General features: G+C 42.4%; 1 protein-coding gene across 1 annotated transcript in view; it reads left to right on the top strand.

Moving 5' to 3' along the window:
- The first annotated feature begins 409 nt into the window (after positions 1-409).
- UNC80 (unc-80 homolog, NALCN channel complex subunit) overlaps positions 410-26585 on the top strand; it is a 117971-nt gene continuing 91795 nt past the window's right edge. Inside the window, 12 exon segments of the mRNA XM_034065723.1 lie at positions 410-501; positions 1816-1864; positions 6991-7147; positions 8074-8372; positions 10959-11082; positions 12866-12939; positions 13372-13511; positions 17455-17716; positions 22562-22696; positions 23339-23561; positions 24943-25083; positions 25922-26190. Coding sequence (XP_033921614.1) covers positions 410-501; positions 1816-1864; positions 6991-7147; positions 8074-8372; positions 10959-11082; positions 12866-12939; positions 13372-13511; positions 17455-17716; positions 22562-22696; positions 23339-23561; positions 24943-25083; positions 25922-26190 — 1965 coding nt within the window.

Here is a 26585-nt window from a genome sequence, read left to right as displayed (position 1 = left end):
AGGGAAGGAAGGAGGGAAGAGGCAGAAGGACCCTCCCCAGGCGCTGAAGTTTTGCGGGAGGCCCGGGCCGGGCCGGGGTGGTGCCACCGCCGCCCCCCGCGCCAGCCCTCCCCCGTCACCGCTGCCGGCGCGGCGCTCCGTGCTGGAGCTGTCCACAGAGGGAGGTGCTGAAGGCAGGGAGGAAGCAGAGGGACGCGGACATCTTCGCTCCCCTAATTTCCTCCCTGCCTTCTGCAGCCATTTTGCACCAGCAAAGCTGAAGGGAGGTGTAAGAGGGGAGGGAGCGGGTGGGCTGCGGAGGATGAAGGGAAGAGTGTAAAGAGTTGCGGAGAGCGAAGAGGCAGCCATGGGAGATCCCGACTGGTACGTCTGCTAAGACTGGCTCACAGAAGCAGTTATCATCAGCACCATGGTGAAAAGGAAAAGCTCAGAGGGCCAGGAGCAGGAGAGCGGCCGTGGCATCCCTCTACCCATCCAGACCTTCCTCTGGAGGCAAACCAGGTGAGAGCAGCAAGCCCCGGGTACTTGGGATATAGCTGCAACAGGGCAGTGGAAAGGGGAGGGGGGGGGCGGGCCAGCTGCTGCCCAGTGGCAGGGAGGAAGCAGTTATTGCAGCTGCAGCATGAAGGCATGAAATAAGCTGTTCTCTTTGCACTCAGTATATAGAGAGATCTGTGTGTATCAGGGATGGGGGAAGGACTGGAGGCAGCTTAACCTAGTAGCAGTCCCAGGCAGCTTCTTGATATGACTTTAAAACATCCATGTGTATGTGTGTCTATGTACTTTTCCCCTCCTTACTGTCCCTGGTACCCTCTTTTCCTGTTCTCTCCCTCCCCACACTTTTAAGAGGACTTCTGGAGCTCTGGTACCAGAAGCAGCATTCCTCAGTGCTGCATCAGACTTGCAGCTTTGCTTATATCTGTATTTGCTTGTATCTGTATTTGCAGCCATCCTGGAGCTGTAATCTATGCTTTGGGAGGTCAGCATGCAAACAGATACGTCAAAGTCTCACCTTATTTCATTGGGTTGGAAAGTAATGATGCGTGAGAAGCAGGCTGAATGTATGGCTGGGGCTGTATGTTCCCTGTGAATCCTGTGTCTCCTGTCTTAACAAAATTCTAAATTGAAAACATTGTGGGAGCTGAGGGGAAGGTTGGAAGGTTTGAAGGTTGTGGCTCTCATTTAAGGCCTCAATCACAAAATCCCTTTATTCCACCTTTAGTGTCCTCAAAAAAAAAAACCCACCCCAAGATAATGCTGTAATAAGGTGACCTGATTATTTGTTTTTTAAAAATATTTAACTTTGATCCCATTCTGGAGGGGAGTGATAGCAGAGGGTGGGTGTTCTCTCCCTCTAGGGTACAGGCCTGCATTTCGTCGTAAGCTTTCCACATCGGTAACTGTGGAGGAAAATACATAATACTAAACTGGCAAATGGAGCTCTTGCTTAAAGCAGAAGCAAGGGGAAGTTCAGCAATATTTAACACATTTTAAATAGAATATGTTGAAAATCTTTCACTGGGGTAAAATGGCTGAAAACTGCTGGGGGAAGATTTATTCATGGGGAACAGGACTTTTCTTGAGGGTGGATTAACTGCCTCTTGGCATATCAGTGTGGATACTTTTGCCCTCTAGAAAAGGTAACAGCATTTTGACAGATGTCATCAACAGGTATCTGAACATTATTATGGCCTTACAACTTCCTTTACATTAAATTTCTCAGCCTTTTGCTAACCTTCTGACATGAGAAAAATAACTAAGCAAAATCTGCCCTTGAAGTACTGGATCTCTAATGCTTTTTCTCCTTTCCTTCAGTGCATTTTTAAGACCTAAATTGGGGAAACAATATGAAGCATCCTGTGTGGTATGTACATGTTTCTCTTTTTCAACTCTTATGAGTAACTAACTTTTCATGCAACTTGATCTGACCATGGTGGCTGATAAGAAGCTTCTCAGCTTACACCAGAAGTGGATTTAGTCTGTTCAACTTAATTTTGATCTTTTAATCCCATAGAATCGTAGAATCATAGACTAGTTAGGGTTGGAAAGGACCCTAAGATCATCTAGTTCCAACCCCCCCTGCCATGGGCAGGGACACCTCACACTAAACCCTATCACCCAAGGCTTAATCCAACCTGGCCTTGAACACTGCCAGGGTGGAGCATTCACAACCTCCCTGGGCAACCCATTCCAGTACCTCACCACCCTAACAGTAAAGAACTTCTTCCTTATATCCAATCTAAACCTCTGCTGTTTAAGTTTGAACCTGTTACCCCTTGTCCTATCACTACAGTTCCTAATGAATAATCCCTCACCAGCATCCCTGTAGGCCCCCTTCAGATACATGATGGATTTGAAGTTGTTTCCCATCTAGAGAATTTGGATATCATGTGCCTCTCTAGACACATAAAAAAATAAATTGATTTGGATATTATTAATTGAACTAATTAGTAATTAAATAAAGTAAATAATGGTATGGACAGACTGGAATATGACAGTCTAGGTCTAAACTTGCAGTTCATGTGTGTATCTGCTTTCAGATTAGATTGATGTAATTTCAGTTTGCAATCACTGGAGTTCTTTCAGACTTAAAATATTGAAAATCTAAACTTACTGACAGGCTTTAAGCAGTACTTTTACCATTGTGCAAGATGGAAATACCTCCTCTGCTGGAGGGAATTCTGCTGGAAAACAGAGGGAGCATGTCTTAGAAGCGTAATTAAAGATGGTTTATTATGCAGATACTATTAACTCTTATTTCTAACTGTATTTCAAATAAAACTTCAATCTACTTGTCTAAATGGAAGAGAAAAGGAAGGTATGTAGCAAGTTAAAGTAAGATGGGTGTTTAGGGAATTTCAGAGTTCCTTGAACTGTTGCTGATCTTTGGATGACTTAAAGTACATTAAGCAGTTGCAGCCAGACTTGACAGACTGGAAAAACTTGGTCTGGACATGTATCTTAATAGTTTAAAGTACTTAGGTCTCTCTGCAGCAATTTTCTGACTTCCTCCTCACAAGATATTAAGCTGGTGAAGCCCTATTTGCTACTGACTAATTTTCTTCTAAGAAATCCATAAATCTTTCAGTGTTCTTGCTAGATGCCAAATACTGATATACAAGGCTGCTGGCTTACTGTGTTGGTGAGTAAAATGAATTGCAGTACTGGCAGATGGAGCAAAAGGCATTATCACTGTTATTTACCATTTTATATCAGGTTTAAAACTCGTGCAGAAAATGGATTTTTTTGCCTTATGAACTTTACCAGGAGCCTCAGCAGTGTGCAGGAGCCATGCCTCAAAGCACCTACTATCTGAGGCTGTGGCCTATCTGTGAGCTAATGTCTGTCTCTGTTGGGTAGAGGGACACAGCTTCCTTATCTCCGTGTTCCCCATGAGGTACTTATCCGTCTGTGACTGCCTTGTGCTTCATGCTATGCTGTTGGCATCAGGTCTTCCTCTATGTCCCGCAGGCTGATTCTAAAGCACCTTTCTTTTGTGAGCATGTATCAGAATTTACTAAGTGTATAAACAAAACAAAAAGCCTAAACAAAGCAAAAGCCACAGACCAACCAAACAACAACAACCAAACAACAAAAAAAACCCTGAAGTGCAAGACAGTATAAATTACATGCTTCAGACAAGGGAAAGGAGGCTCTGAAAAAAATGCATTTAATGAAGGACAAATCCATTTTCATCCCTGAGATGAAGGAGAACTAGATTCTCCTCTAATCCTTAACATAATCATTAAATTATGGTAGAAGGCTTTCAAAGGTGGGGCATAGTTTTGACCAATTGATGGGATACAGCCTTAGCTGCTGCATCTGCCATCTTCTTTTACTTACCAATTTCCTATCCCTGACAATCACTGGAGTGCATTGGAGTGTTTGCCTACATCAAAATACCTTCTGTAGTATCCAGTGGGGTGGCAGAATGCAGCGTGCATGGGTGAGACAGGGTTTCTGGAGCTTGACAGGTAGCTGGCTTGTCTTCTGAAACATCAAGCTGATTATCTAACACCACTGTGTTGACTTAGTGTGCCTAAAAATACTGTGCATCTGTTATATGAGCTGTCTTAAAATTCTCCAGCCAGAATTGTTCTAGGCATGTCTATAGGCTGTTAACTGTCTGACAATGCATATGACACAACATTGTGCAGCATTCTATTATTATTCTTGGCTCTAAACTTGCTGCAGTAGAACTTGCTGCATATTGTGCATTGAGGAAGCAGATGCTGGAGGCCTAGATTCAATGAGAACAGCGTCTGGTCTGCAAGAGCAGATTTCATTGCTGCTTAGAGCTTTGCTTTATGCCATAGTACTTGAGGGAAAATCTGGCCCTTGTTTTCCTTACCTGAACAATTGCACTGACTTCAATTGGACTATGAAAAATAGCCTTTAATCTGGAGATAAATACCCTCTCCCCACCCTGCATTGGCTTACACTGTCTAAATGATCTTATGCCTCAGTATGGACTCAATGATTCTCCTTCTCCCCATTCTGAAGTTGCTCTGCCCTGACGCCATGACATTGCTAATGTGCATGAGTAAAACCTGTAAATGACCTCAAGGGAATGAAAACAGTCCTGTAAAAAGCCAATGGATTTTTTTGGGTGAGGATTTGGTTATGAATGATCAAAGGACAGATATGGAACAGATCTTAAAAACATGCCACCTTTATTTTATCTAGCCAATGGATGTGGTTGCAGAAAATAATTTTTTTTTTCTGAACATGGAAATTTTCTGTAAATAAAGTGCTTGGCATCTGTGTTTCATTGCTTTTCACTGTTAATACTATTACTTTGTTTAGTGAGCAATGAAGCCTTACCACTGCTGTGCTATGAACCCCTAGATTAATGTTTTAGATCTTTCCAGGAACTCTTCCCTCCTCAAAGACCTTCCTCAGACTGATAAGACTTCCTACCTGCATTTCAAGGTCTTTCCAGTCTGAAGTGACTTAAGCAATGGTCTCTGCTTTCCACCATGATGCAGCCTGAACTTTGGAAGAACAGGGCAGTAAAGTTCCCTCCAAGGACAGAAGTCTGGTTCAGAAAGCACTAATAGTTTCTCTGTGTCTCTGCCAGGGTCCTGCTGTACATACAGTAGGCTAAGCACTGGGCTCTGCTCTAGGGCTGTTTCTCTGGAGGGTGCCTTCAGCTTGTCTGGCACTCCTGAGAGCCATCCCTTCATGTTCCCCTTATTCCCGGACTGATAGAAAGAATGACAGGAGACTATTTCCTTCTATTGTCTATAGACAATTTGTGTGGTCCCCAGCAGATTGCTGTAAAGAGTGATTTGAAGCATCCTTTCCCTGGTAGATATATTGTTCAATCCTAGTGTTAAGAAATACACACTGCTGCCAACCTAATCCATGGCACATTATTTTTTACTAATCCTCAGGAAGCCAATGATTTTGTCAATGTATTACAATTAATGCCCTCCAATTTTAGCCGTTGCTCCATAAAGGGAGTCTGTTGAGTTTGCTGACTAGAACCTGGGGCTTCTTGTAGGTGGACAGTGTGACTCTATACACATGTAAAGGTTGTTGTCAGCTTTGATGTTTATTGCCAGTATTTCCTCAGGTTCAGTTTGTGTTGCTAAAGGGCTTAGTCTGCTATAAGCACATGAAGTTCTGGATACCCCCAAAATACATTTGGATAAATCATACAGTCCATCTCATCACCTCTTTGTCTATGCCTGGTGCTATTGGGGAGCATCTGTCTTAGGTGGTAAGTGCAGATAGATGTATGTTTCTCCTGCTCCATGTTGGCCAGATTGGAGCTGTTATGGTAAAACCATAATAGTGCAGCACTATGCCTGCATTAGGGCATCCTGCCCCTCAATAGAGGAGCTCATGTCTGCCCACAGTAGCAGTGTGGCCATCACCTGAAACAAGTGTGCTGAGCTTCTGGAGCATGCAGAAGAGTGCATGCTAGCACTGGTTAGCATGCCATGCATGGGAGTGACTGGTCAGATAGGAGAGCTGGGTCCTGCTGCCCTGTCTGCTTTTCTTTATAATGAAGTCTATTCTTGTTAACACCCCGCCCCAGTTTTATAGGAAAAATCAGTATGACTGGTGTTGAAGAATAAGCTTTATGAACCTGGAGTGAGGGCATTTGAAGCATCCATTAGGTAGTGAATGCCAACAGTTACTTGTTATCAAGCCCAGAGCTTGATAAAACTGGTTTAACAGCTTGTGAACAAATGGGTAGCCAGGAGGCTAAGCTGGTATATGGCAAGGATGTGCACTGTCAGTAATGTATTTCTTCTCTTTAGGAACTTCACTGAAGGAATATAACTGCTTTTGTGACCTATAATGAGATCTTTGTGTCTGAACAGAGGAACAACTTGCATAAATGGTTGGAGCAACTAGCAATAAGAAACTTCCTTAGGGATTTCAAAGGCAGATAGTCTTATTTTGTGTTGCTTGAGGTGGAAATAATGAACTTGCTGCAGCCATCAGCTCTTTTAAGTGTTCACAAAACCATTACATCATGGCTCGACAAAAAATTCTGTACATTGATTATTTTTTGTGGCAGGGTGTGAAAACATTTCTTAAGGCCTATATACCTTTAATGGGTTGTCCTTTATGTTACACTAAACTGAAAGAGCGTCTGTGTGTGAAAAGAACCTCCAGCTCTCAGCTCCACAAATACAGGCTTCATTAGCTCCTGTGACTTTCAACAGGATTACTGCATGCCAGATTAATGCCCAGCACAACTGTAAGTCTGCCTTGATGTCAACACTTACTAATATACGTGATGTTTGCTTTAATTCTGTTTTTATTACAGAAAGTATACTGAGTGGCCCATTAATTTCTTAGCCAAGTACATCCATATGCCTGGTGAACTTTAGCTACAGTGTGTCTTTCAGGAAAAGTATTACAAGCTGTGCTTACAGATCACAGGTTTTGAAAAGAGAGTATTCTATGTACTAGAAGGTATGTGCAGAAATAGATATACAGTGTCTTTTTCTTCTTTGTTCTTACTTTCAGTCTTTTGAAAGAGTTTTAGTAGAGAACAAGCTGCATGGCCTTTCTCCAGCTCTCTCTGAAGCCATCCAGAGCATTTCTCGCTGGGAACTCGTCCAAGCTGCGCTCCCGCATGTGCTGCACTGCACCGCCACATTGCTTTCCAACCGAAACAAGCTAGGTTAGTGCTCGTGTGAGTCTGGTTTTCCATTCCTGAAGTTATCAATCAAAATATGACACATCGAGGCTCAGGATACCAACCTATTCTAAATCCTGGAATCCCACTTAGTTCATTCTGTGGGTTGTCCTTTCTTCATCTGTTCTCCTTTATAGTAGGGTAACCTGTGAGAGCTTCCCCAGTAAAGCTTATGGTCTGATGGGCTGAAGAGTCAAAGCAGTTCAATAATAATTTGGTAGTTATTTTTCAGAGATAGTAGGACTAGCTTTAGCAAAAGACTGATTTACCCAGCAGGCATGGCATTCTTGAAGGAATAGATACTTCTTGCAAGGCATGCTGCAGTGGCCAATTGCAGCAGGTACTCCTAATATTTTCAGTTCTTTTGTATTTTTTTCTCTAATACTCTCTTTATTCAGACCAGTGCATGTGATTCTCAGCAGATAAGTCAATTGGGTAATAAGGATAAGGCTTACTTTGTTAGTCTTTTAATGATTTCATCAGTGATTTCAGCAGGAATTTGCTTCCTGAGACATGCCTATATTAACATAATTATATTAATTATGGGAATATTAACAGAATACAGCTTGAGCACTTTGCAGTGCTCACTTGCATTTTGTCCTACCCATTAGAGTCAAACAGACAAGCCTGTCGAGGTTGCATCTTTTAGGACCACTCTGTGTCCACACATTCAGCTTACGACTGACATTTCAGGGACTGAAGTGCAAATGCTGTGAAGTAAATGGAGACTTGTGAATTAGGAGGTTTCAGACATAGAGAAACACTATACTGATACTTGTAATGATAGAATTTTAATTTTCCAGTGCTCATCAGGAAGTTGGATGGCCACTTTTCCTGTGCAGTTCTGAAAGTCTCAGCAGTACCATTAGTGGAAACCCTGTGAGATACTGTGATGCATTTTTTCCATCCAGGGCATCAGGATAAGCTTGGAGTAGCTGAAACAAAGCTTCTTCACACTCTTCACTGGATGCTGCTGGAGGCCCCTCAGGACTGCAGCAATGACAGATTTGGAGGAGACAGAGGCTCTAGTTGGGGAGGGAGCAGTAGCGCCTTTATCCACCAGGCTGAAAATCAAGGATCACCAGGACATGCCCGGCCCAGCACCATGAATGATGAGGAGGAAAATAACAGAAGGAAGTTCTTCCAGAACTCCATGGCCACAGTGGAGCTTTTTGTGTTCCTCTTTGCTCCCCTTGTTCACAGGATTAAAGTAAGTGGAACGCTGATGGGGTACCTGTGCAGAGACAGCTCTGAGCCAGAAAAGAATGATTTTGCCTTTGAGATTGTTATTTAATTCAGCCTACACACTGGGAGACCACTAGAAATGTTTTAATAAGCTGGCAGAATACCACTGCCATCAGGAAGAAATACTTCCAGTGGTTTGCAATCACTGCAGCATCAGGCAGACACAAAGGCAATAAATCTGAAGTGAGCCATTTTAATCCCTCTGGAATGACAAAGATCTGTGGCCCTTGTGAAGTCTTTGGGACGCTGGAACTTGCAGAAAATATTGTGAGCTTAGCTTGCTCCTGTGATTCTCAGCCACTGGTTAGAAGGGCCTTGCTAGTTTTTCAGGGATTCCACCGCAGGGCTGCCATTGGGATTTATTATTGTCGTTACTAATCATCTTTATGCTAATTACCAGGAATGCATGATATTGGTACAAGCATGGCAGTGGCAAAGGCTATCGAGCATTCCTTTGTTCTGAAGTTGGAAGCAGGCTGCAGGCTTCCTGTCTGCTGAGGTCTCTCTGTTGGTTTTGGGCTGCGTGAATTGGGCTTTGCATTGGGCTTTGCAGAGGAGCATGCTAGGGCTCCTGCCTCTTATCTTCAGCCTCTCAGGAGGGCTGCCTTTACATTTCCAGCTGGGCCTCAGAATAGAAACTGGCTCTGGAGAGTAGGTGCTTGGAAAAGATCTGTAAGGTCATAAAGTGAGGGAGGTTCTTGTCTCTTTGAATCCTGCCTTGTGTGCTGCAACAGTTGAATAAGAAAGTACAGGAAATAAAAGGTCATCTTGGTTAAAGCAGGTGAAAGCAGGTCTGGAGAGCTAGGTTTTTTTCCCTGCTTCTGCTGTTAAGTTCCTGTACAGTACTGCTCAATTCATTTAGCCCAGATTTTTCATACTTGTTTACTAGTTCACATTTTCTCTGTAAGCTGCAGGGCCATGACAGGAAGAAATGCTGAATTCTTCCCAGTGCTAAACATACAAATGTGGACTGCTCTTTGAATAAATTAAATGAAACTGGAAGTAGACCCCAGCTGTTAGAGATCAGGTTTCCATTTTTTTAATATTAATCTTTCTGGGATGTAGTTTCCCATTTAGAAGATGGGATTAATAACAATATCTCCTGTTTACCTTGAAAATCTCTGAGATCTCTGAGCTACTGTAGTGATAAACATTGAAAAGCCCATGAAAACATTCCTATTTCTGTCATCAAAGCTGAGCTCAAAAATGGTGGGGTAAATGAGGCATGTAACTGACTCATTAAGTCAGCATTGTCCCCTCTGTATTTCACAGAGCTAGAGGTCTCAGGGGAAGAATACTGGTCTGATCAGACAACTAAAGTAATGCATGGGCTCAAGGAAGATGATATGTATTTGCAGAGGCCAACCTAGATGATGGAATTCCTAACTTCTGAGAGGATCTTGAGTATTTAGCACTGAGTTTTTAAATGAGGCTTCTGGAGGCTGAAGGGGATGCATGTAATCCTTTAACTTAACAACTATTTTGGCATGACACCAAAAGCTAGCAGTAGAAAGTAAAAATGCAGCTCATTACTGCTACTGCTTCCAAAAGCTTTGCAATGTGCTCCATAGTAAAAATAGTAATTAAAACCAAGCCTAGTTTATAACAAGGCTTGTGAGCTCGTAAGGGTAAGACAGCACTAATGAAAAGTGGAGAATAGAAGGGCTGTATGGAGAGCTACAAGGAGGCACCTTCAGTTCTTCTTTTAGCTCTGAGACATGCGGAGCTATGTCAACAGGAAATGATGGTGCAGCTGTAATTAGGCTGCCAAAACCGTTATTACAATGTTTGTTTGCTTTGTGGGGATAGCTGGACTATACCAAAAGCAGTGTTGCCTAATGTAGATCTGTCCTTAGATCAAGTAAGTGCGTACCTGTGCCTTGATCCCCCTTAGATTTACTTGTATACTAATTTACATTATTTCAGCTACTTACATACATAAAACAATGATAGCATAAGTAGTACCAATATCTCATATATATACACATAGCTCAGGTACTAGCAGTGCAAATAATAATAATAATGACATTATTGTATACAGCTATTTCAGAGTAATTTGTACTCAAACAAAAATGACAGAAAATTTGTGATCAAGCTCAATTTCTAAGTTATGTTTTAATATTTAGTATTCTTATTCTTTTGGGGCAAGAAGTTCAAGTGTCAGAGTGTAAATTCTAACGTTGAGATTGAATGCTGTTGTTATGTATGGTCAAAAGGGATGCTCAGTGATACAGGAATGGACTTTTACAGCTTAATGTCCTAGAAAAAACAGGGTTCATAACTAGTATAGCATTTTTATTTGGAAAAAGTCTGTTGTATATTTTTCCATTGAGATTTCCCTATTGTTTTTAATGGTGTTACTTGAAATGTGTTAATGCATGATGAACAGTGGCAGTGGCCCTTGCCTTCACATATACTGACCTTAGAACTGCACATGGGATCACTCATTTCTTGTAAGACCTGTGCATCAGAGATATGACAGTCCTTTTAGACTGGAAACAAGATTCTTTCACGTGAGCTTGTGTAATACAACTTCTGTTTGTCTTCCTAGGAGTCAGACCTGACGTTTCGCTTGGCTAGTGGCCTTGTTATTTGGCAGCCTATGTGGGAACACAGGCAGCCTGAAGTTTCTGCCTTCAATGCCCTTGTAAAACCAATCAGGAACATCGTTACAGGTCTGTGACTTTGCTGTGGTAATGTGGCTCCTGAGAGCTGAGAAGCCTTTCCTTTGTCTGATGATGCCTTGTGTTCTGTGGCCATCATATTTGAAGGAGTATGTTGATCCTGCAGGAAATAGTCAAACTTTTGAGAGTAGTTTAAAGTTGTTCCTCCTCAGAGTCAACTGACATTTGCATAAGAATTAAATAGGAAATGAGAGAGAAATCACAAATAGAAAATGAGAAACTCTTCAGTAGAGTTATTGTTTCCTGACAGCCTTTTATCTCTCTTTCACCGTATCTTCCTTAGTTGCTAAGAAGGGCAAAGGCAGTATCTATTAGCAGCCTGACATGTGTGGGGAAGGCCTTTCCAGGCTGGCACTGGACAAAAATCAACAGTGAAGAGTGCACAGTTGGCAGTGTTGGTTCTCCTCCTATCTAGAATGTGAATTTCACCATTTTATGAAATTAAACAAGGTAGTTTCAAGAAGCTCCAAAGAAGGCTTAGGTTGTGAATTTGTTTTTGCATACTAGAAGGGGTTGCTTTATCTTCATACTTCAGCCATAATGAGAATAGAGTTGGGTGCTTAGGCTTCCAAGCCTTTGTGTCTGGCCTAGTTCTAAAAACCCCATTTTGCTTTTAAGTTTTTAGATCATAGTTTTGCATAGCTCCTACAAGGTAGTGAACTGAAATTGAAACCCAGTGGATTACTAGGCTTATTGGTGTAGCACTGCTTGCTTGTTCTCAAAAGCATGGAGCTGGAATTTTCACAGCAGTTCGCCAAATCAGATTTTTCTGGTGGCAAGTCATTTTGGATGTCATATTTTGTTCTGACTTCTTTGTACGTCTCTGGGACAGTCCAGAATTGAAAAAGAATCAAGTCTTTCAAATGATTTAAGCCCATCTTTGGTATCTAGCTGTTCCTCCCTTTGCTTCAGTTTCTGGAATTCAAAAAATAGGATTTGAGCCCTGGAAAGTTGTTTTTTTTTGACTGTTGGTATTTTTTTCCATAGGTCTGGAACGTGGTCAGTAAATCCCTAAAGAATAATTTCAGGTGTAAAGTGAAATGAAAATACTCTGTTATGTTTTGAAAATGTTTTCAGCAGAACAGAAATAGAAATTGGAACGCGGTTCTTTATATCAACGAAGATTTTGTCTCAAATTGGGTCAAAAAAGTTTCATTTACTTTAATTTTCCTTCAAACAACGAATTAAAAAAATCTACTGAAGAAGATGCAGATTGTTTTGTTTGGAGTCAGTCTGATACTGAGTCACATCTGAACAGCTTGAGATGTGACAGGATTTCAAGGATTGTCATCCTGGCCTTTGTGATGCCCTTGTTCTGCTGGAGTATCGCTGATTAAACTTTCTGCATGTCATTCGTGTGTCTCCTGTGGTGAAGGCATTTGTCAAATTGGAAATCACGATACATTCTGAGAGATGTAACCTAGAAAAGGAGTGTAATGTCTGTAAAAATAACAGGAGGAAGAGCTCCAAAATAAAAGGCACTAGTATGCAGAGGAAAACACTATTTGTTGACAAATGGATTTAGGATAAAATTTATGTTCAATTTTAATTAAAAAAATAGAGATTTTCAGCAGATAAGATGGTGACAACAAAACTGAAAGGATTGTGCAAAAATGAAACTTATTCTTTATATGGCTGTGGCTAAAGCTTAGGCAGTCAGGAGCAGAAAGATGCTGCTTTGGGTTTGGTTTTGTTTTCTGGTTTATCCTTTCAGTGGTATGTTTTAATATTAGAGGTGATTCCTGAAATGTCTTCCTTTGCTGTCTTTTCTCAGCTAAGAGAAGTTCTCCCACCAACAATCAGAGTGTGGCCTGTGAATCCCCTAATCTGGACAGTGGACATACCGAGGTAAGTTTTATGCTAAGGTTAGACAAGCTTGAATAAGGAGCTGAGGGAGGGGGGAAATTAATATTGAAACAGCACTTGGAGTTGCCATCCTAAAGTATTGCATCTCCAGAAGTTAACCATTCTTCACAGTTCTTCTGAATGCTCCCAACCCTGTCTGCAGTGCAGCCAATGGATATGGTGTATACTTCTCAGAATCTCCTTGGCTTTATTCTGTCTTATGTATTTTCTTGGGCAAGAGCCCTGTCTTACCCTGTGCCTGTACAATGCCTAGTAGTGAGAAGCCCCAGGCTTGATCAGTCTCTCTCTGGTATTACCGTGGTATAATGGTATAAGTAATAGTCATGTCCAAAGTACAAATTGCAGTAAGAAAACTAATATGGAAGAGATAAATATATTTATATATCTATTTCCTTTCATTAAAACTATCCAAAGGGACTACAGGTAGTCTGTGAGACAACCCAGCCAGATTCTGTACCTCCAAAGGCCACTTTTTCAGCATGTCATCGTGGAAACTCCTTGGATGGAAGTGTATCCTCCCAAACCTCTCAGGAGAGAGGTACTGCACATCCCAGGTACGAATCCCTTCAGCAGAAAGTTAGGCTGGTGTGACTCAATGGTGGAGGTCACAAAAGTCATTTGTCTTCAATCTGCTGTTGTCCATACACACCAAAGGTGCTGGGTGTTTATCTCAATTCAACAAATCTCAGTTCTGGGTGATGAACAAGGTATTTAATTGTCATATTTAATGTCACTTTCATTGGAGAAGTCTCTAGCTGGTCAGTTGGAACAGTTTCTTTGATCTTTTCTAATATGTTAGCGTCTTTTAACCAAACACACTAAGATATAAGGTGCAGGTTCAACACTCCATTGGAGCCTGGATTCAGTCTCAGGCAACTGGTATGATTTCTGTTTTCCTTCTGGTCAAGTTTCCTCTAGCAAAGGATTTTTGCAAGTCCTTGCCCATTGCCCTTATTATGCCTTCTCTGCATCCTGCTGCTTAGCTTGGTTTAGGTGACTGGCCCAAAGGAACAGACGAAGAACTGCAGCCACACATACTTCCTCCCAGCTTGCCCTGCAGAGCTCAGGCCATGCTTTTCCAGCATGGCACTGATAAACTAACATCTTTAAATCTAGATTTGTGCACAGAAAGACAGAACCAGATTTTCAGTAATGCTGAACTCTCGGTAATGCCATAAAATAAGTGAAGCTGATGCGTGTTTTCAGGGGGTGGAGAGGGAGGGAAGCCTAGCTATATTTTTAGGTCCTTATGGATTTAGGAGCGTCCTTTAAACCCCTCCTGAAAATTTTTGTCCAGTTGTTTATCTCTTTTGGGAAATGTCATATCCAAAGCACTGCTGTGTTTTATGAAATAGCTTCATTACTGTGACAGAAGAGATGTGGGATGGAGTGGGTTTCTGGATATAATCTAGGAAAGGCTCTGATTTCTCAAAAAGGGCTTTGGTGCACCCTTTCACTTTAAGACTCTGATCCCATCAGGAGGCTTCCCTAAGGATTTTGTATCAAGGCTGCTGTTAATTCTGGGTCTTTATTTAATTTGTGTTAATGTGAGCCAGTAAAACTGAAGTTGGGGACAGAACTGCCTTTCTATGTGTGAACACTACTGCTCAGAGTGCACAGCCATAGAAAAAATAAGCAGTCTTTTAAGAGGACAGAATCAGGTGATCGATTTGTCAGGCTGGTTCGGGTGGTTGCCATGGGGATGAAGCTTCAGACAGGCTTTGAAGAGAGCATCATTATGCCTCCTCATTTGCAGGACTCATTGATCAGTTAAAACTGTACAGGGAGCTTTGGTTGCCAGGCAACAGACAACTGGGGAACAAATGTTGTTTACTCTGCTTACCAACAGCCGCAGTATTCCTTTGTCCTTGGCCTGGGTTGAAGGAAGGCTGCCTTTCCACCCTCCGTGCAGTCACAGGCTGATCATATGAACACTAGATTTCCTTCTAAATGAAGTTTCATTAAATGAGTTTAATTTCTGGCTCCTCAGACACTTCATGAGCAAATGGCTTCTTCCTCTGATCCTGGCTGATTATCCCTGCTCCACTCAGTAAAATTCTCCATTTACAGATGATGTAGTTTTAACACTGAGGCAAATAAAGCCACAGCCCTTTATCCAGCTGCTGCCTTGAGCACACTGTCTGGGAAATAGACTTTACAGGAAGGACTCCTGAGATAAATATTTCATAAGGAGAACATGCCTTGCTCCAAGCTGTGTGATGCCTCAGGTTTGCCTGTGCTGCATACAGGGGAGCATGAAAGGCTGTTTAGGTTCAGACACTGATCTGTGGCCTGCAAAGTGACCGAGAGCAATGCATCTTTGTCTACAATTGCCTGAGGTCGTAGCCTTTATTTCCTTTGCTGAGATGCTTTGAGTATCCCAGCTATCCTTACGGTTTTTTACAAACCTCATCTATGTGACACAATCTTGACTGTTACAAAACCAGCCTTTACATTAGGTTTATGGAGAAGATTTTATAGCATATATCCCCCTATCATGGTTTTCTCCTTCCTAATTCAGCTTTTCAGGGTTTTGTAACAGCTCATCTTAAAGTCATCAAACTTGTAACATTTTTGCCTTGAATACACTGAGGGAAAAAGCTTTGAATCTATAGATTGCAGAGAGTGACATATGCTGACACAGACGGGCAGGTCTGCAGTCGCCAAGTGCCTTCAATATTGGCCTGTGTGGCTGGCAGCAAACCAGCTCCTGCAGGTTGGAGTTCTAGCTGCATGCATTGCTCCGAGCACAGCCTTGCCACCTGCCCTCTTTTTCCAAGGATGTAATATGGAGCCAGGTTCATGTGATTCCAAGTGGTGTCAAAGTTCAGAGGCACTTCTTTATCCTTTGCCAGTTCTGTGTCTGCCTTGGATGCACAGGACAGCTTTGTGGCACTGGGCAGTGATCCAGCAAAGTACTTCAAGCATGCCTTTCTCCTTAAGCACTCAGAGGTTCCACTGGTCAGTATTGCTGCTTGTTCCCCAGTGCTCTGCTGGACTGTGGCCTTGGATGCCTCTGTTCAGAATGTGAAATGGGGGTGTCCTGCTAATGCTGTTTGCATGTTGTGTAGCAGAGTTGAGAGTAAAAATGGCTTTAAAAAAAAACATAAATACCTGATGTTCTTGTGATGATTCCCAAGTGCCTGAGAATACAAATCATGGAAGTGCTGTTCATTTTTATAGAATCCAAGAATCACACAAGTACTCAGCTCAGTGTGTTTCTAACACACTGAGTGGAAACATCTAAAATGGGTACTTTGGCAGGCAAAAAAAACCCAGACAAATCTCCAGAGTTCCTGCCCCATCCCCAGCATTTCACACCTTTCGCCATGTGATTCTCATTCCCTCCAACTCTCTTTCACTGCTACATTTCTGACAGATTGTCTTTTAACAGCTAGTGACTGTGCAGAGGGTAGGTCAGGCCAGTTGTACTCTGCTGGCTGGGAGAGAAATGGTATCAAAAATAAGTAGTAAAAAAGTTGGGGCATTTCAGTGCAGTGAGATTGGCTCTGGAGACAAGCATGATTTTGATCAGAGCCTTGAGCAGCATGGTCTAGGATGAGGTGTCTCTGCCCGTGACAGGGGGTTGGAACTGGGTAATTTTAAGCTTTCCAACCCAAACTGTAAAATCTGAAATCCCTGGAGTCTCATTTCTGAGGCTTACTACAGATATCTTGCTTGTGCATGCGCTAACTTCTGCAATACTTAGGAAATTCCATACTAAAACCCATCAGGAAATGGCACCAGCTGAAAGGCAGGAAAATTATAATGAAGGCTAAAAATATTGCTTTTCTCTAGCACACCCTGCAAAGAGTGTCCGTAACTGTTTACTTGTATAAGAATCAATTTAATTAGCTTAAAGGGTTAACTAACTTAGCTGCCCTGCCTGCTCCTTCTTAAGTAAGGCTTGATTTGTACAAACATAAACCATTCCTAAACATATATTACTAGTATCTGAACAGCAGGAGCTCAAGGGTTGTTTGTTTCCAGCTGAACAAATTACTCAGCACAAGTGCTGGAGGCCTGCCTTTACACCACAGTTTAAGAAAGCAAACCTGTTCAAGAAAACACTTAAGAAAGCATGTACTTGAGTCCTCTAGGGAGCTGAAAGCTAAATATCCACTTATGTGTCTTCAGTAATGCTTTCCTCAGTCAGGGCCTTAGTCCCAAAGGGTCAGTATCAAATGTCCCTGCAAGCTCAAGCAGGCACAGCTGTGTGTGCATCCTGGTGATTTCTGCAGGGACTGGCTTACAGCTCTTGATGGGTGCTTAAATTTTAGGCCTTTTAGTTGTGCTCTTGGGTCTTTAAGGGTGGACCAGCTTGAATGCTAGGACAGAACTGGTTTCCAGCTATCCAAGAGAATTTTGTGGTATCGAGAATGATCCCTTAAAGAACAGCTGAACATACAAACCTGACAGATCATTATTGAGTGGTTCTTTATTCAGAAAGCTGAGGAACCTGATGACTAATATTTCTACTCCTACTCTTTGGAACAGGGTGTCCTTGGTGATCCCACCATGCCAGAAGTCTCGCTATGCCACATACTTCGATGTAGCAGTGCTGCGCTGCCTGCTGCAGCCCCATTGGTCTGAGGAGGGCACACAGTGGTCACTAATGTACTACCTGCAGAGGCTGAGGCATATGCTACAGGAAAAGCCAGAGAAACCACCTGAGCCAGAGGTCACCCCCTTACCAAGACCTCGCAGCAGCTCCATGGTGGCTGCTGCACCCTCTCTGGTGAATACCCACAAAACTCAGGTAAGCAGTTACCATCAATAAGAAAACAGGAACTGTGGTGATGCTGGGAAGTGATGGCTGGATAACTAGTGAAAAGCACAACTTTGGTGCTGGTTAAGCTGCCCAGAGGTCAAATATGTGCATCAGTTCAGAAGGAGACTCTGAGAACAATTAGATGTTTGGAGGCAGAATGTGATGCAGAGAGTCAGAGCTGGTGCCTGTTGAAAGTTCAAGGGTTGATTTGGGATAATTAATCTCAGGTGAGCTGTGATAACATTAGTTTGTAATGTGAGAATATACTAATGTAGTTGTAAGAAGAAACCAGATTGCCTGTATGTTATGCTGTAATGCTCAGAACTCATTGAGCTTTGGTGTAACCCCTTGAAAGAGAGAAAAGGAATCACAGTTGGTACAGCACTGAACACTCCAGGCAAATATCTGGGTTAAAATACTGGAGTAGACTTTGCAAGCAGTAGCAGTGAGCAAAACCCCTCCACATTGTTATGTCTTTTCCTGCTGTTGTTCTTCCTGCATAACTTTTACCTCTGTATTTGCCAACAAAACCTCTGTAGACAAACTGTCCTAATAGGTGTCAAGACTTACTCTCTGTTCTGTTGGAGAAGGAATGCCAGGCTCATGACCTTGGTACAGTAAAGATCTTCATTATAGAGCTTAAATGTTTTTTTTTGGTTTGTGTAGGTCCCTTGTGTATTCCAGGGATAAAAAGGGGATGCTGCTGCAGTTTCATTTAATCTCCTTGTTGATTTGTGCTACTTTTAGGCTGTGCACTTTTCTCCTGTCGTGGGCTTTTAACAGCCAGTTCTGATTTAGTGAGTTGATGGAACTGCCTAACGGAATTTAATACAGATGCTATTTTTGCAGTTCAATTTTATGCCACACCTCAAGTAAAAGGCTTTACCTTCTGTTAATATTGCTGTCAAATGTCTGTCTTGAGTCAGAACTCTCGGAATTTTTGGTGTTTTTTTCTTAAAATCCTTGCTTTTAATATTGTAGAGCTCTGGCAGTTTTTGAGATGTCATTTTGTAAAGGAGAAGGGTGAAATATCTGTTCTCCTGTATAGCCCAGATGCTTGCAAGTCAGAAGACAAGCATAAGCAGTGTAAATATTAGTACTGTTATTTTTAAATCTCAGGGTTTTATAGGCATTCTTATGATTTTTATGGAGGGCTGGTGGTAACTTGTGGTTTTAAGGGCTTAGCAGCAGCAGTATTGTTTAAACTGTTATACTTTAGTGTCATTTCTATAAAATGGTGCCCATTTCATCTCTGTAAAAGCTTGACATACCTCCATGAATTCCAGGTGATATGAAATACTCTGCAGTCTTAATCTACGTTTGCGTGGAGATTTTATAGGATTGCTGTGCATGTACAGAAAAGTCTTCCTTAATATCATCTCCTGGAGGGAGAATTGGAAGATATTGCTCCTTATGTGAGGCACTATTTCCATGCATCTACCGTCCTTTTGCCCTTGCTCAGAAGAACCCAAATTCAGTTACTGGTGCAACAGTGCAGTGGTTCTCAGCACTGTTGGCAGCATGAATGGGGTTGTTTTCCATAGGCACTGTTTGCAGTAGTTCTGGTTCTTCTCTATATACTGTTAAAGGCTTCCCTCCTTTCACATACTTGGCTATTTCTTGCTTCTCCAGGCTCTTTAAAGATTGCTTTACTTGGTTGCTGTTCACTAACATTCTTCTGTTAAAGCCATTTAGCAATTCCACTGGGTACTTTGTAGCTGTTAACTTGAGGACTGTGTCCAGGGCATTCTTCCCTCCAGGGCTAGGTTTGATTGCTTTTGGTAACCTCTGTGTCAGTCCTGTGTATTTTTACTGTACTTCATCAAATTGGAATTCTGTTTAAAAGGGTTTCCAATTTGTTATGCAGAACAGCTGTGATGGTGGAGTTGAAATGCTCTTCCATGTAGCCAAAGTCTCAGCTCATGCCCTGCTGCTTTACAACTCTGAGGACTGAAATCTGTGCAATGCATAGAGACACTGAGGCTCTCTTTCATCCCAGCTAGTTGTAAGGACTTAACTGCTGTTGTCAAATTCAGAGTCTCATCACTCAAGGTTCTTTGCTTGTCAGAGGAAAGAATGCCACCTCCAGTGGGTTAAGATTTGTAATTTCTTTCTAAGTATATCTAACAATATACTTAAAGCCTGCTTTTTCTGTTTAGATCTGAAGTTTCTAACAGTCATCATTTCTGCTCAAAGATTGATCAATGACTTTTCAGAAATACCAGCACTCTGTGTTTCAGCAGGCTAGTTTTAAAGTAGCAGGCAAAAGCTGATTTAAGACAAAACCAGCTGCCTGCAAATCACATCAGAGGCCAGTAGATTTTTCTGGTAAATCGACATTCTTTTTATTGTTCTGCAGTGTATCAAGGTAGCTTTGTGCATCTCCCTAAAGCCTCAGCAAAACTCTCACATTTCTTCCTGGTTTCTGTGTGCCTGAAATCACATTTCAAATATGGGCTAAAGCAGCTGAGATTGAGAGAGCTTGAGTATTGCCTAGTAAACCAGCTGCAAAGAATGCCAGCACTCCTTATTGCATAGGAAAAGGAGTACTGGATGGAGTGGGAATGAAATAAATACTAGCTTCCTCTAGAAAGTGACTTGAGTCTAAACATATTTCAGACCTGGCAGCCTATGCTGAAGAAAGCCTGCATTGCACCTGTGCACAGTGAATTTAGTATAACGAATTCAGAATAAGTATATGGGAAGTGAAACCTTCAGAGGCTCACAAACCTCTGCCAACATTGCAGGGCAAAGAGCCAAAGCTTAAATTAAGCATAAGACCAATGCAGATGTAATGCTTGCTGCAATGCTAGTATCAAGCCAAAAGTCTCAAGTGTAATAGCTTGAGAGTTGAGAGATATACAAATGAGCTGGTACCATACAGTCATGCAGAAGGAAGGCAAACCAAAACAGAAACAAGAAAACCTAGAGTAGCAGCCCCCAAAGTGTTGTATTTTCTTACCCATCTTAATTGCCACATAGCCCCCTGCACAGAATAGCCACATTTGTAATCAGTCTTCAACAGGCATCCTAGCTTGATTCATTAAAATACATCACAGACCACCCTGTAGATTTAAGCTGATTCTGTAATTTGCTTTTCTAGTGTTTGCTTGATACCTACCCTAAGCAGATTTCAGAACTGGGGGGCTGGGTCTTTCTGTGTGTTTGTATGGCTTCTAATCCAGTAAGCCCTGGTCCTTACTCTGTCTTTTTGGTGACTGTAAGCACCTCATAAAACACTGATTTAGAAACTAATGGACAAAGATAAAGAATCTGAAATAAGTCCATATGATGAGCTCTCTGGCTGTCTTCAGCCAGAAAGGGCCAGAAAGCTCTAAAAGCTAAGAACTAGGCCATATGAGTACTTGCTGGCCTCACTGTTGAGAGCACCTAGGGCTGAATCCTGATTTACTGTCTATAGAATTTATATATGACTCCTCCCCTGAATCTTCAGTGATATATGAAAACAGTTTAAAAGCATATCATGACTGAAAACAGTGGTGAAGAGGAATCTTTCTGTTGTGTGTCTTCTTTATTCTTGTGTTGGTAAAATTAATAGGAAGGATTCAAATATAGGCTTTGATTAGTCTGAAAAGTCTCTGAAGAATGTGTGGTCCCCAGGAACTTCAAACACCATAACTGGTGGTTAAGACTTCAGCTGCAGAGACTGTCATTGGCTTTTGCTGGACCTTCATACGCATAAAACTGCACACCTGTGTACTGCAGAGCTGGCTGGCTCTGCAGGATGGAGTATGGCTAGGCAGTATCTAAACCTCCTATACCATAGAAGTCCCTTCATCTGTTGTTGGCATATGGCTATCACTGTATTGAAACCAAAGAGGTATTTTAACATGACCAAGTTGTTTAGCTGAACCTTTCTGATGAGGGAGCAAGGAAAAGGAGCATCTCCATTGCAAACAAGCTAGGATTTAGGCAGAAGAAAATTACCCTGAGGGAGTTTGGTCAGGTCAGCTGCACAAACATCTCATGAAGAGTGGCGTCAAATCTTTAATGAGAACAGATGGCCAGGAGCTGAGCTTATGCACCTTTTGTAGCAAAGCCTTTCTTTACAGTAGGCAGCTGTAACGCGTTTTCCTCAGTGCAGAAGGGGGGAGTTGAGTGCCCTCTACTGAAACTAGAGTAAGTTAGTCTCAAGGTTTTCATTGCCGTGAGACATTCGCTGCTATAGCTGGGAGGCTTTCGCGAGTATGGTAAGAACTATGATGGACAGACCTTGGAGCACTGTTATTACAAGTGAAGGATGTTACTGATGTGAAATTATTAGGTTTCTGTAGTGAGTAAATAGATTTTTTTACAGATCCAGTCTATTGAAGTAAGTGCTGCTTACTGCACTTCAGGTCCAAAATACATGCTTAAAAGCATGTGTTACTTAGGGCATATTCTCTTAGATCTTAAATAAAGTGCTTCAAAAAGGGTTGCCATTGTGATTGCTCATAAATGTAAACCAAGGCTTCAAGAAGATCATCAGCTACCCAGAGTCATACCTAGGATCATAATCAGAGTAGAACATGGTCTTCCATGCCACTAGACCACGCTGGCAGCAACACCTGAGGCTTTCTGTGGCAGCACAACGTGCTGTACTTTATTAATGTGGTTACAGAAACCTTACTCAAGGTCAATAATTCCAGGAGCTTCTAAATTTGGTTTGCTCTTTTGTTTTTCTTTAAATGTGTCCATAGTGTCTTGTGGAATGAATTGAAGGTTCTTTCCCTTTACAGTGCTCCTGTGAAAGCTCTTGGAGGTAGCCTTGTTTTTAAAGCTGGTTATCCTCTGTTTCTCCTTGTGCTTACTGTCTTCTTTTGGGAGCTGCAGGACCTTACAATGAAATGCAATGAGGAGGAAAAATCACTAAGCACAGAGGCATTTTCCAAGGTTTCAATGACCAACCTGCGCAGGCCAGCAGTCCCAGATCTCTCCACAGACCTGGGGATGAACATCTTCAAAAAGGTGAGTAGAAGAAAACTGTACTTCAGTATACCTGTGATTCAGCACCTCAGTGACCTGCTAAGTAGCAGCTGAAGGTCTGCTTGGACTATGTATTTATACTGTATGTGAGATTGACATCTCTTTTCATTGGAAGTGATTATGTGTGTTATTACATAGGTTTTTATGTGTGCATTTCAAACACAGTACCAAAATCTATATTCAAGTAACTGTCCTGCTGAAACTGCATGAGTGGGGGGGACTCAAGCACTGCTGATTTTTTAAGCACTGGTGCTCACTATAGCTCTGGCTGATTCAGTGAGTTCTTCAATCATTTTTACTTTGTGAAGCTGTGAGTTTGCAACCATCCAGGATATGTAGCAGAGTTTTGTGGATTCTATGAATCCAGGTCATGGTCTGAGAACGTCTTCAAATTATACAAGGGCATCCATCCCAGTGTAGGGAAAGACTGAGTTCCTTTAAATGCTCACATGGTTCCAGAGTGCAGATAGCAGCCATCAGGGTTAAATCTCCCAGATAAAAAGTTTAGAGTAGAAGGTTATACTTGGGCCACACATATCTCTGTTATCCTTTCCCCTCAAATGCTAGCTTGGCATGCCTCAAAGCCTCTACCTACTCTCATATCTTCTCCTCTTCTTCCTGCAGTTCAAGAGCCGCAAAGAGGACAGGGAGCGTGAGCGCAAAGGGTCAATTCCTTTCCACCATACTGGGAAGAAGCGGCAGCGAAGGATGGGGGTACCCTTCCTCCTCCACGAGGACCATTTGGATGTCTCACCCACTCGAAGCACTTTCTCCTTTGGCAGTTTCTCTGGAATTGGAGAGGACCGGCGTGGCATTGAGAGAGGAGGATGGCAAACCACCATATTAGGTGAGATGTTGTTATCTCTACCTCGGGTTCTGTCATTCCTATCCTGAACATTCAGGGAGCACCAGAGGCTCGCTTTTTCTTCTTCCATCCTATTGCTGTCTTTTGTGTTCTGTTACATACCTGTCTGTAGAAGTGGCAACTCTGCTGACAGCAGACCTGGAAGGACTTCCATTTTAGTTCACTTTCCCTCTGAAAACTACCATCTGTACTGGAACAATAGCTATTGTAGCAACCTGTAGTGACATCTGTACCACTTGAATACATTTCCTGAGTGGTAGCAAGTACTGCGCAGCTGCAGCTTAAAATAGATTCAAGGAATGGTTGCATTCTCCTCTTTTAAAGAGAAATCTCTGGAGAGGCAGCAATATGGTCATTAGGAGTTTGGCAAAAAGATATTCAGTCTTCCTCAAGTGAATGTTGGATACAATATAAATAAGGGTATTGTCTCAGATAATGAGGATTGTGATTTTTGATACTGCAAAGGTACTATGTTTAAATATAAATATTGGCTCCCTCAAGCTTCCAAGTTCTCTGACCAGTGCTTAGGCTTTGTTTCTGTTTCACAGACTTACTCCTAATGTCATAGATTTTCATCCTAGCACCCTTTCTTGGAGATGATAGGCAGCAAAATGGTTGCCTAAGGCCATGCCAGAGCCTTCTCATTTTCACTGGCTTAGATGGCATCATTTTGGTAAGGTTTCCATTGTAAACATCTTTGGGACACCAGACAATGAGCTTAGCCAAGTGAAGCCTTAAAGATTTGTATGTATTTGTATGTATTCCTAGAGATCTGTACAAGCATAAAAAATCTAGTATCCAAATCCTTCTTTATGTATGTTCAGTAGCTCAAGAAATCTGTTAAATTTTGATCTCAGGGGTTCCAGATTCTTGTCCTGGCTTAAGTTACAGTTCTTCATCTCTGATATCTCAATGAAATCATGTATTTCAAATTCAGTTGTCCACATATCCTGCCTACTTCATACAGTCCCTCTCTTTCAGTAGGTTCTTTTGATTTGTAATTTATTTTTTCCCTTTGCTTTAACACTCCCCATCCTAATACACCTATTTCTTTTGGATAAGAAGAAGCCAGATTCCTATAACCAGCCTCAAAGGGTGGAGTCTTTCAGTGCTGACGAATCTTACTGCTGGTGGGTGACAATGTAGGTGATGGCTAAAATCAGTGTGCTGAGGGGAAGAGCTTTGCAAAGAGTTCGTACATTCGGTCTTTATGTCAGTGAGCCCCACTATAATGTTTGGTTCTACACACAGGGTCCTGGAGGGCTTCACTTCTGTGGACTCCAGGCCTTCAATTTCTGACCTCAGCTACCTCCAAGCACCTTAGATGAGTAAACTAAATACCCATTTCTTGCCTTCACCCTAGGAAAGTTTACCAGACGGGGGAGCTCTGACACAGCAACGGAGATGGAGAGCCTGAGCGCCAGGCATTCCCACTCCCACCACACATTGGTCTCTGATCTGCCGGACCACTCGAACAGCCATGGAGAGAATACAGTCAAAGAAGGTACATTTAACATGCCAGGAAAAAACCGTTTCACCGAAATATCAACTCTAAGAAGCTGAGGGAGAGTTACTGCTTCCTTTTCTGAGTATATGACTAAGTGTTATTTCCTTCTCCCGCCCCCTGCATCTCTTAAGAGGGTTTTTTGTAATGTGTAGGAAAATGTTCCAAACCTTTCAGGTTGATCTGGTTCAGTTTGTCAAATAAAACTTGGCAGCCATCAGCAGAGAGGAGGCAGGGTTTGGTTTTTTTATCACCTTACCACAACAGCACACAAGTTTGGCAGAAACTTGGTATTGCTAATTTTAGTGGCTTCCTAAGGAATCTGCTGGGATTTAATGCCCCTTTGCAGGCCACAGCTGCTGAATTGTGCTGCGAATCACAGGTTCTTCCTTATTTCTCCTGGTTCATGGCTTTGAAGCCAGGATAGAAGCCTGGCTTTGACATTTACTTGAAGTCTTCCTGGGGCTTATCTGTCTTGGAGGCCTCTGCAGAAATAGCAATGCTAGTGTGATCATGATGGGAGATAGGATGCATGATACAGAGGATTCCCTATGCTCTCTCCACCTGGTCGAACACAGTGAATTAATGGATAGTGGGCAGTGACAACAAGATTCTGCACTTGGCTCACAGTAACCCTGTGCAATGCTCCAAGCTTGGGGAAGAGTGGCTGGAAAGTGTTGGGATGTTGATAGCCACCTGGTTTGAATAGGAGCCAGCAGTGCACCCAGGTGGCCAAGAAGGCAAATAGCATCCTGGCTTGTAAACAAGCACAGCCGCAGTTACCCGTTTCATTATCCTAGAGATGGAAATTTACAGGTGGCCATTTTCCTCCTTGCAGTGCGGTCCCAGATCTCCACCATCACTGTGGCAACCTTCAACACTACCTTGGCCTCATTCAATGTGGGCTATGCTGATTTCTTCAGCGAGCACATGAGGAAGCTTTGCAACCAGGTGCCCATCCCTGAGATGCCCCATGAGCCACTTGCATGTGCCAACCTCCCCCGGAGCCTGACAGACTCCTGCATCAATTACAGTTGCTTGGAGGATACGGATCACATTGATGGAACCAACAACTTTGTCCACAAGAACGGCATGCTGGATCTCTCGGTAATTGGCAAGGAATGAGGAAAGCCAGGTCCCTCTTCTGTCAATGTAGCTGTGCCATTGAGATCAGGGGTTTGATGGGCTTTTCCTCCACCTCTTTATATGACTTCTCTCAGCAGTACATAAAGGTCAGTCAGATACATTTGTGCATATCATAAAAGTCTCCTCTGAGATACTGCAACTCCTGTAACTCCTTGCAAGGAGCGCATGTGCATGTGGAATGCACACATCGAATCTTAAGTGATATTATGTAATGGCTGTGTTCCTGGTGCATGCACCAAGTTCCCTACAAACCAGTATAAAACTGAATAGCACCTTTCTTCTAATGGCACCTTAAAACTCACCTTTTCTGCTTTTCCCTTAATGACTTGACAGCTCCTGGTACACTGAAGCAGTGT

The sequence above is a fragment of the Melopsittacus undulatus genome, chromosome 8 (genome assembly GCF_012275295.1).
Source record: "Melopsittacus undulatus isolate bMelUnd1 chromosome 8, bMelUnd1.mat.Z, whole genome shotgun sequence".
NCBI classification, from domain to species: Eukaryota; Metazoa; Chordata; class Aves; order Psittaciformes; family Psittaculidae; genus Melopsittacus; species Melopsittacus undulatus.
The sequence above is the reverse complement of the archived record's forward strand: the minus strand, read 5'-3'. Positions and strand labels throughout refer to the sequence as shown.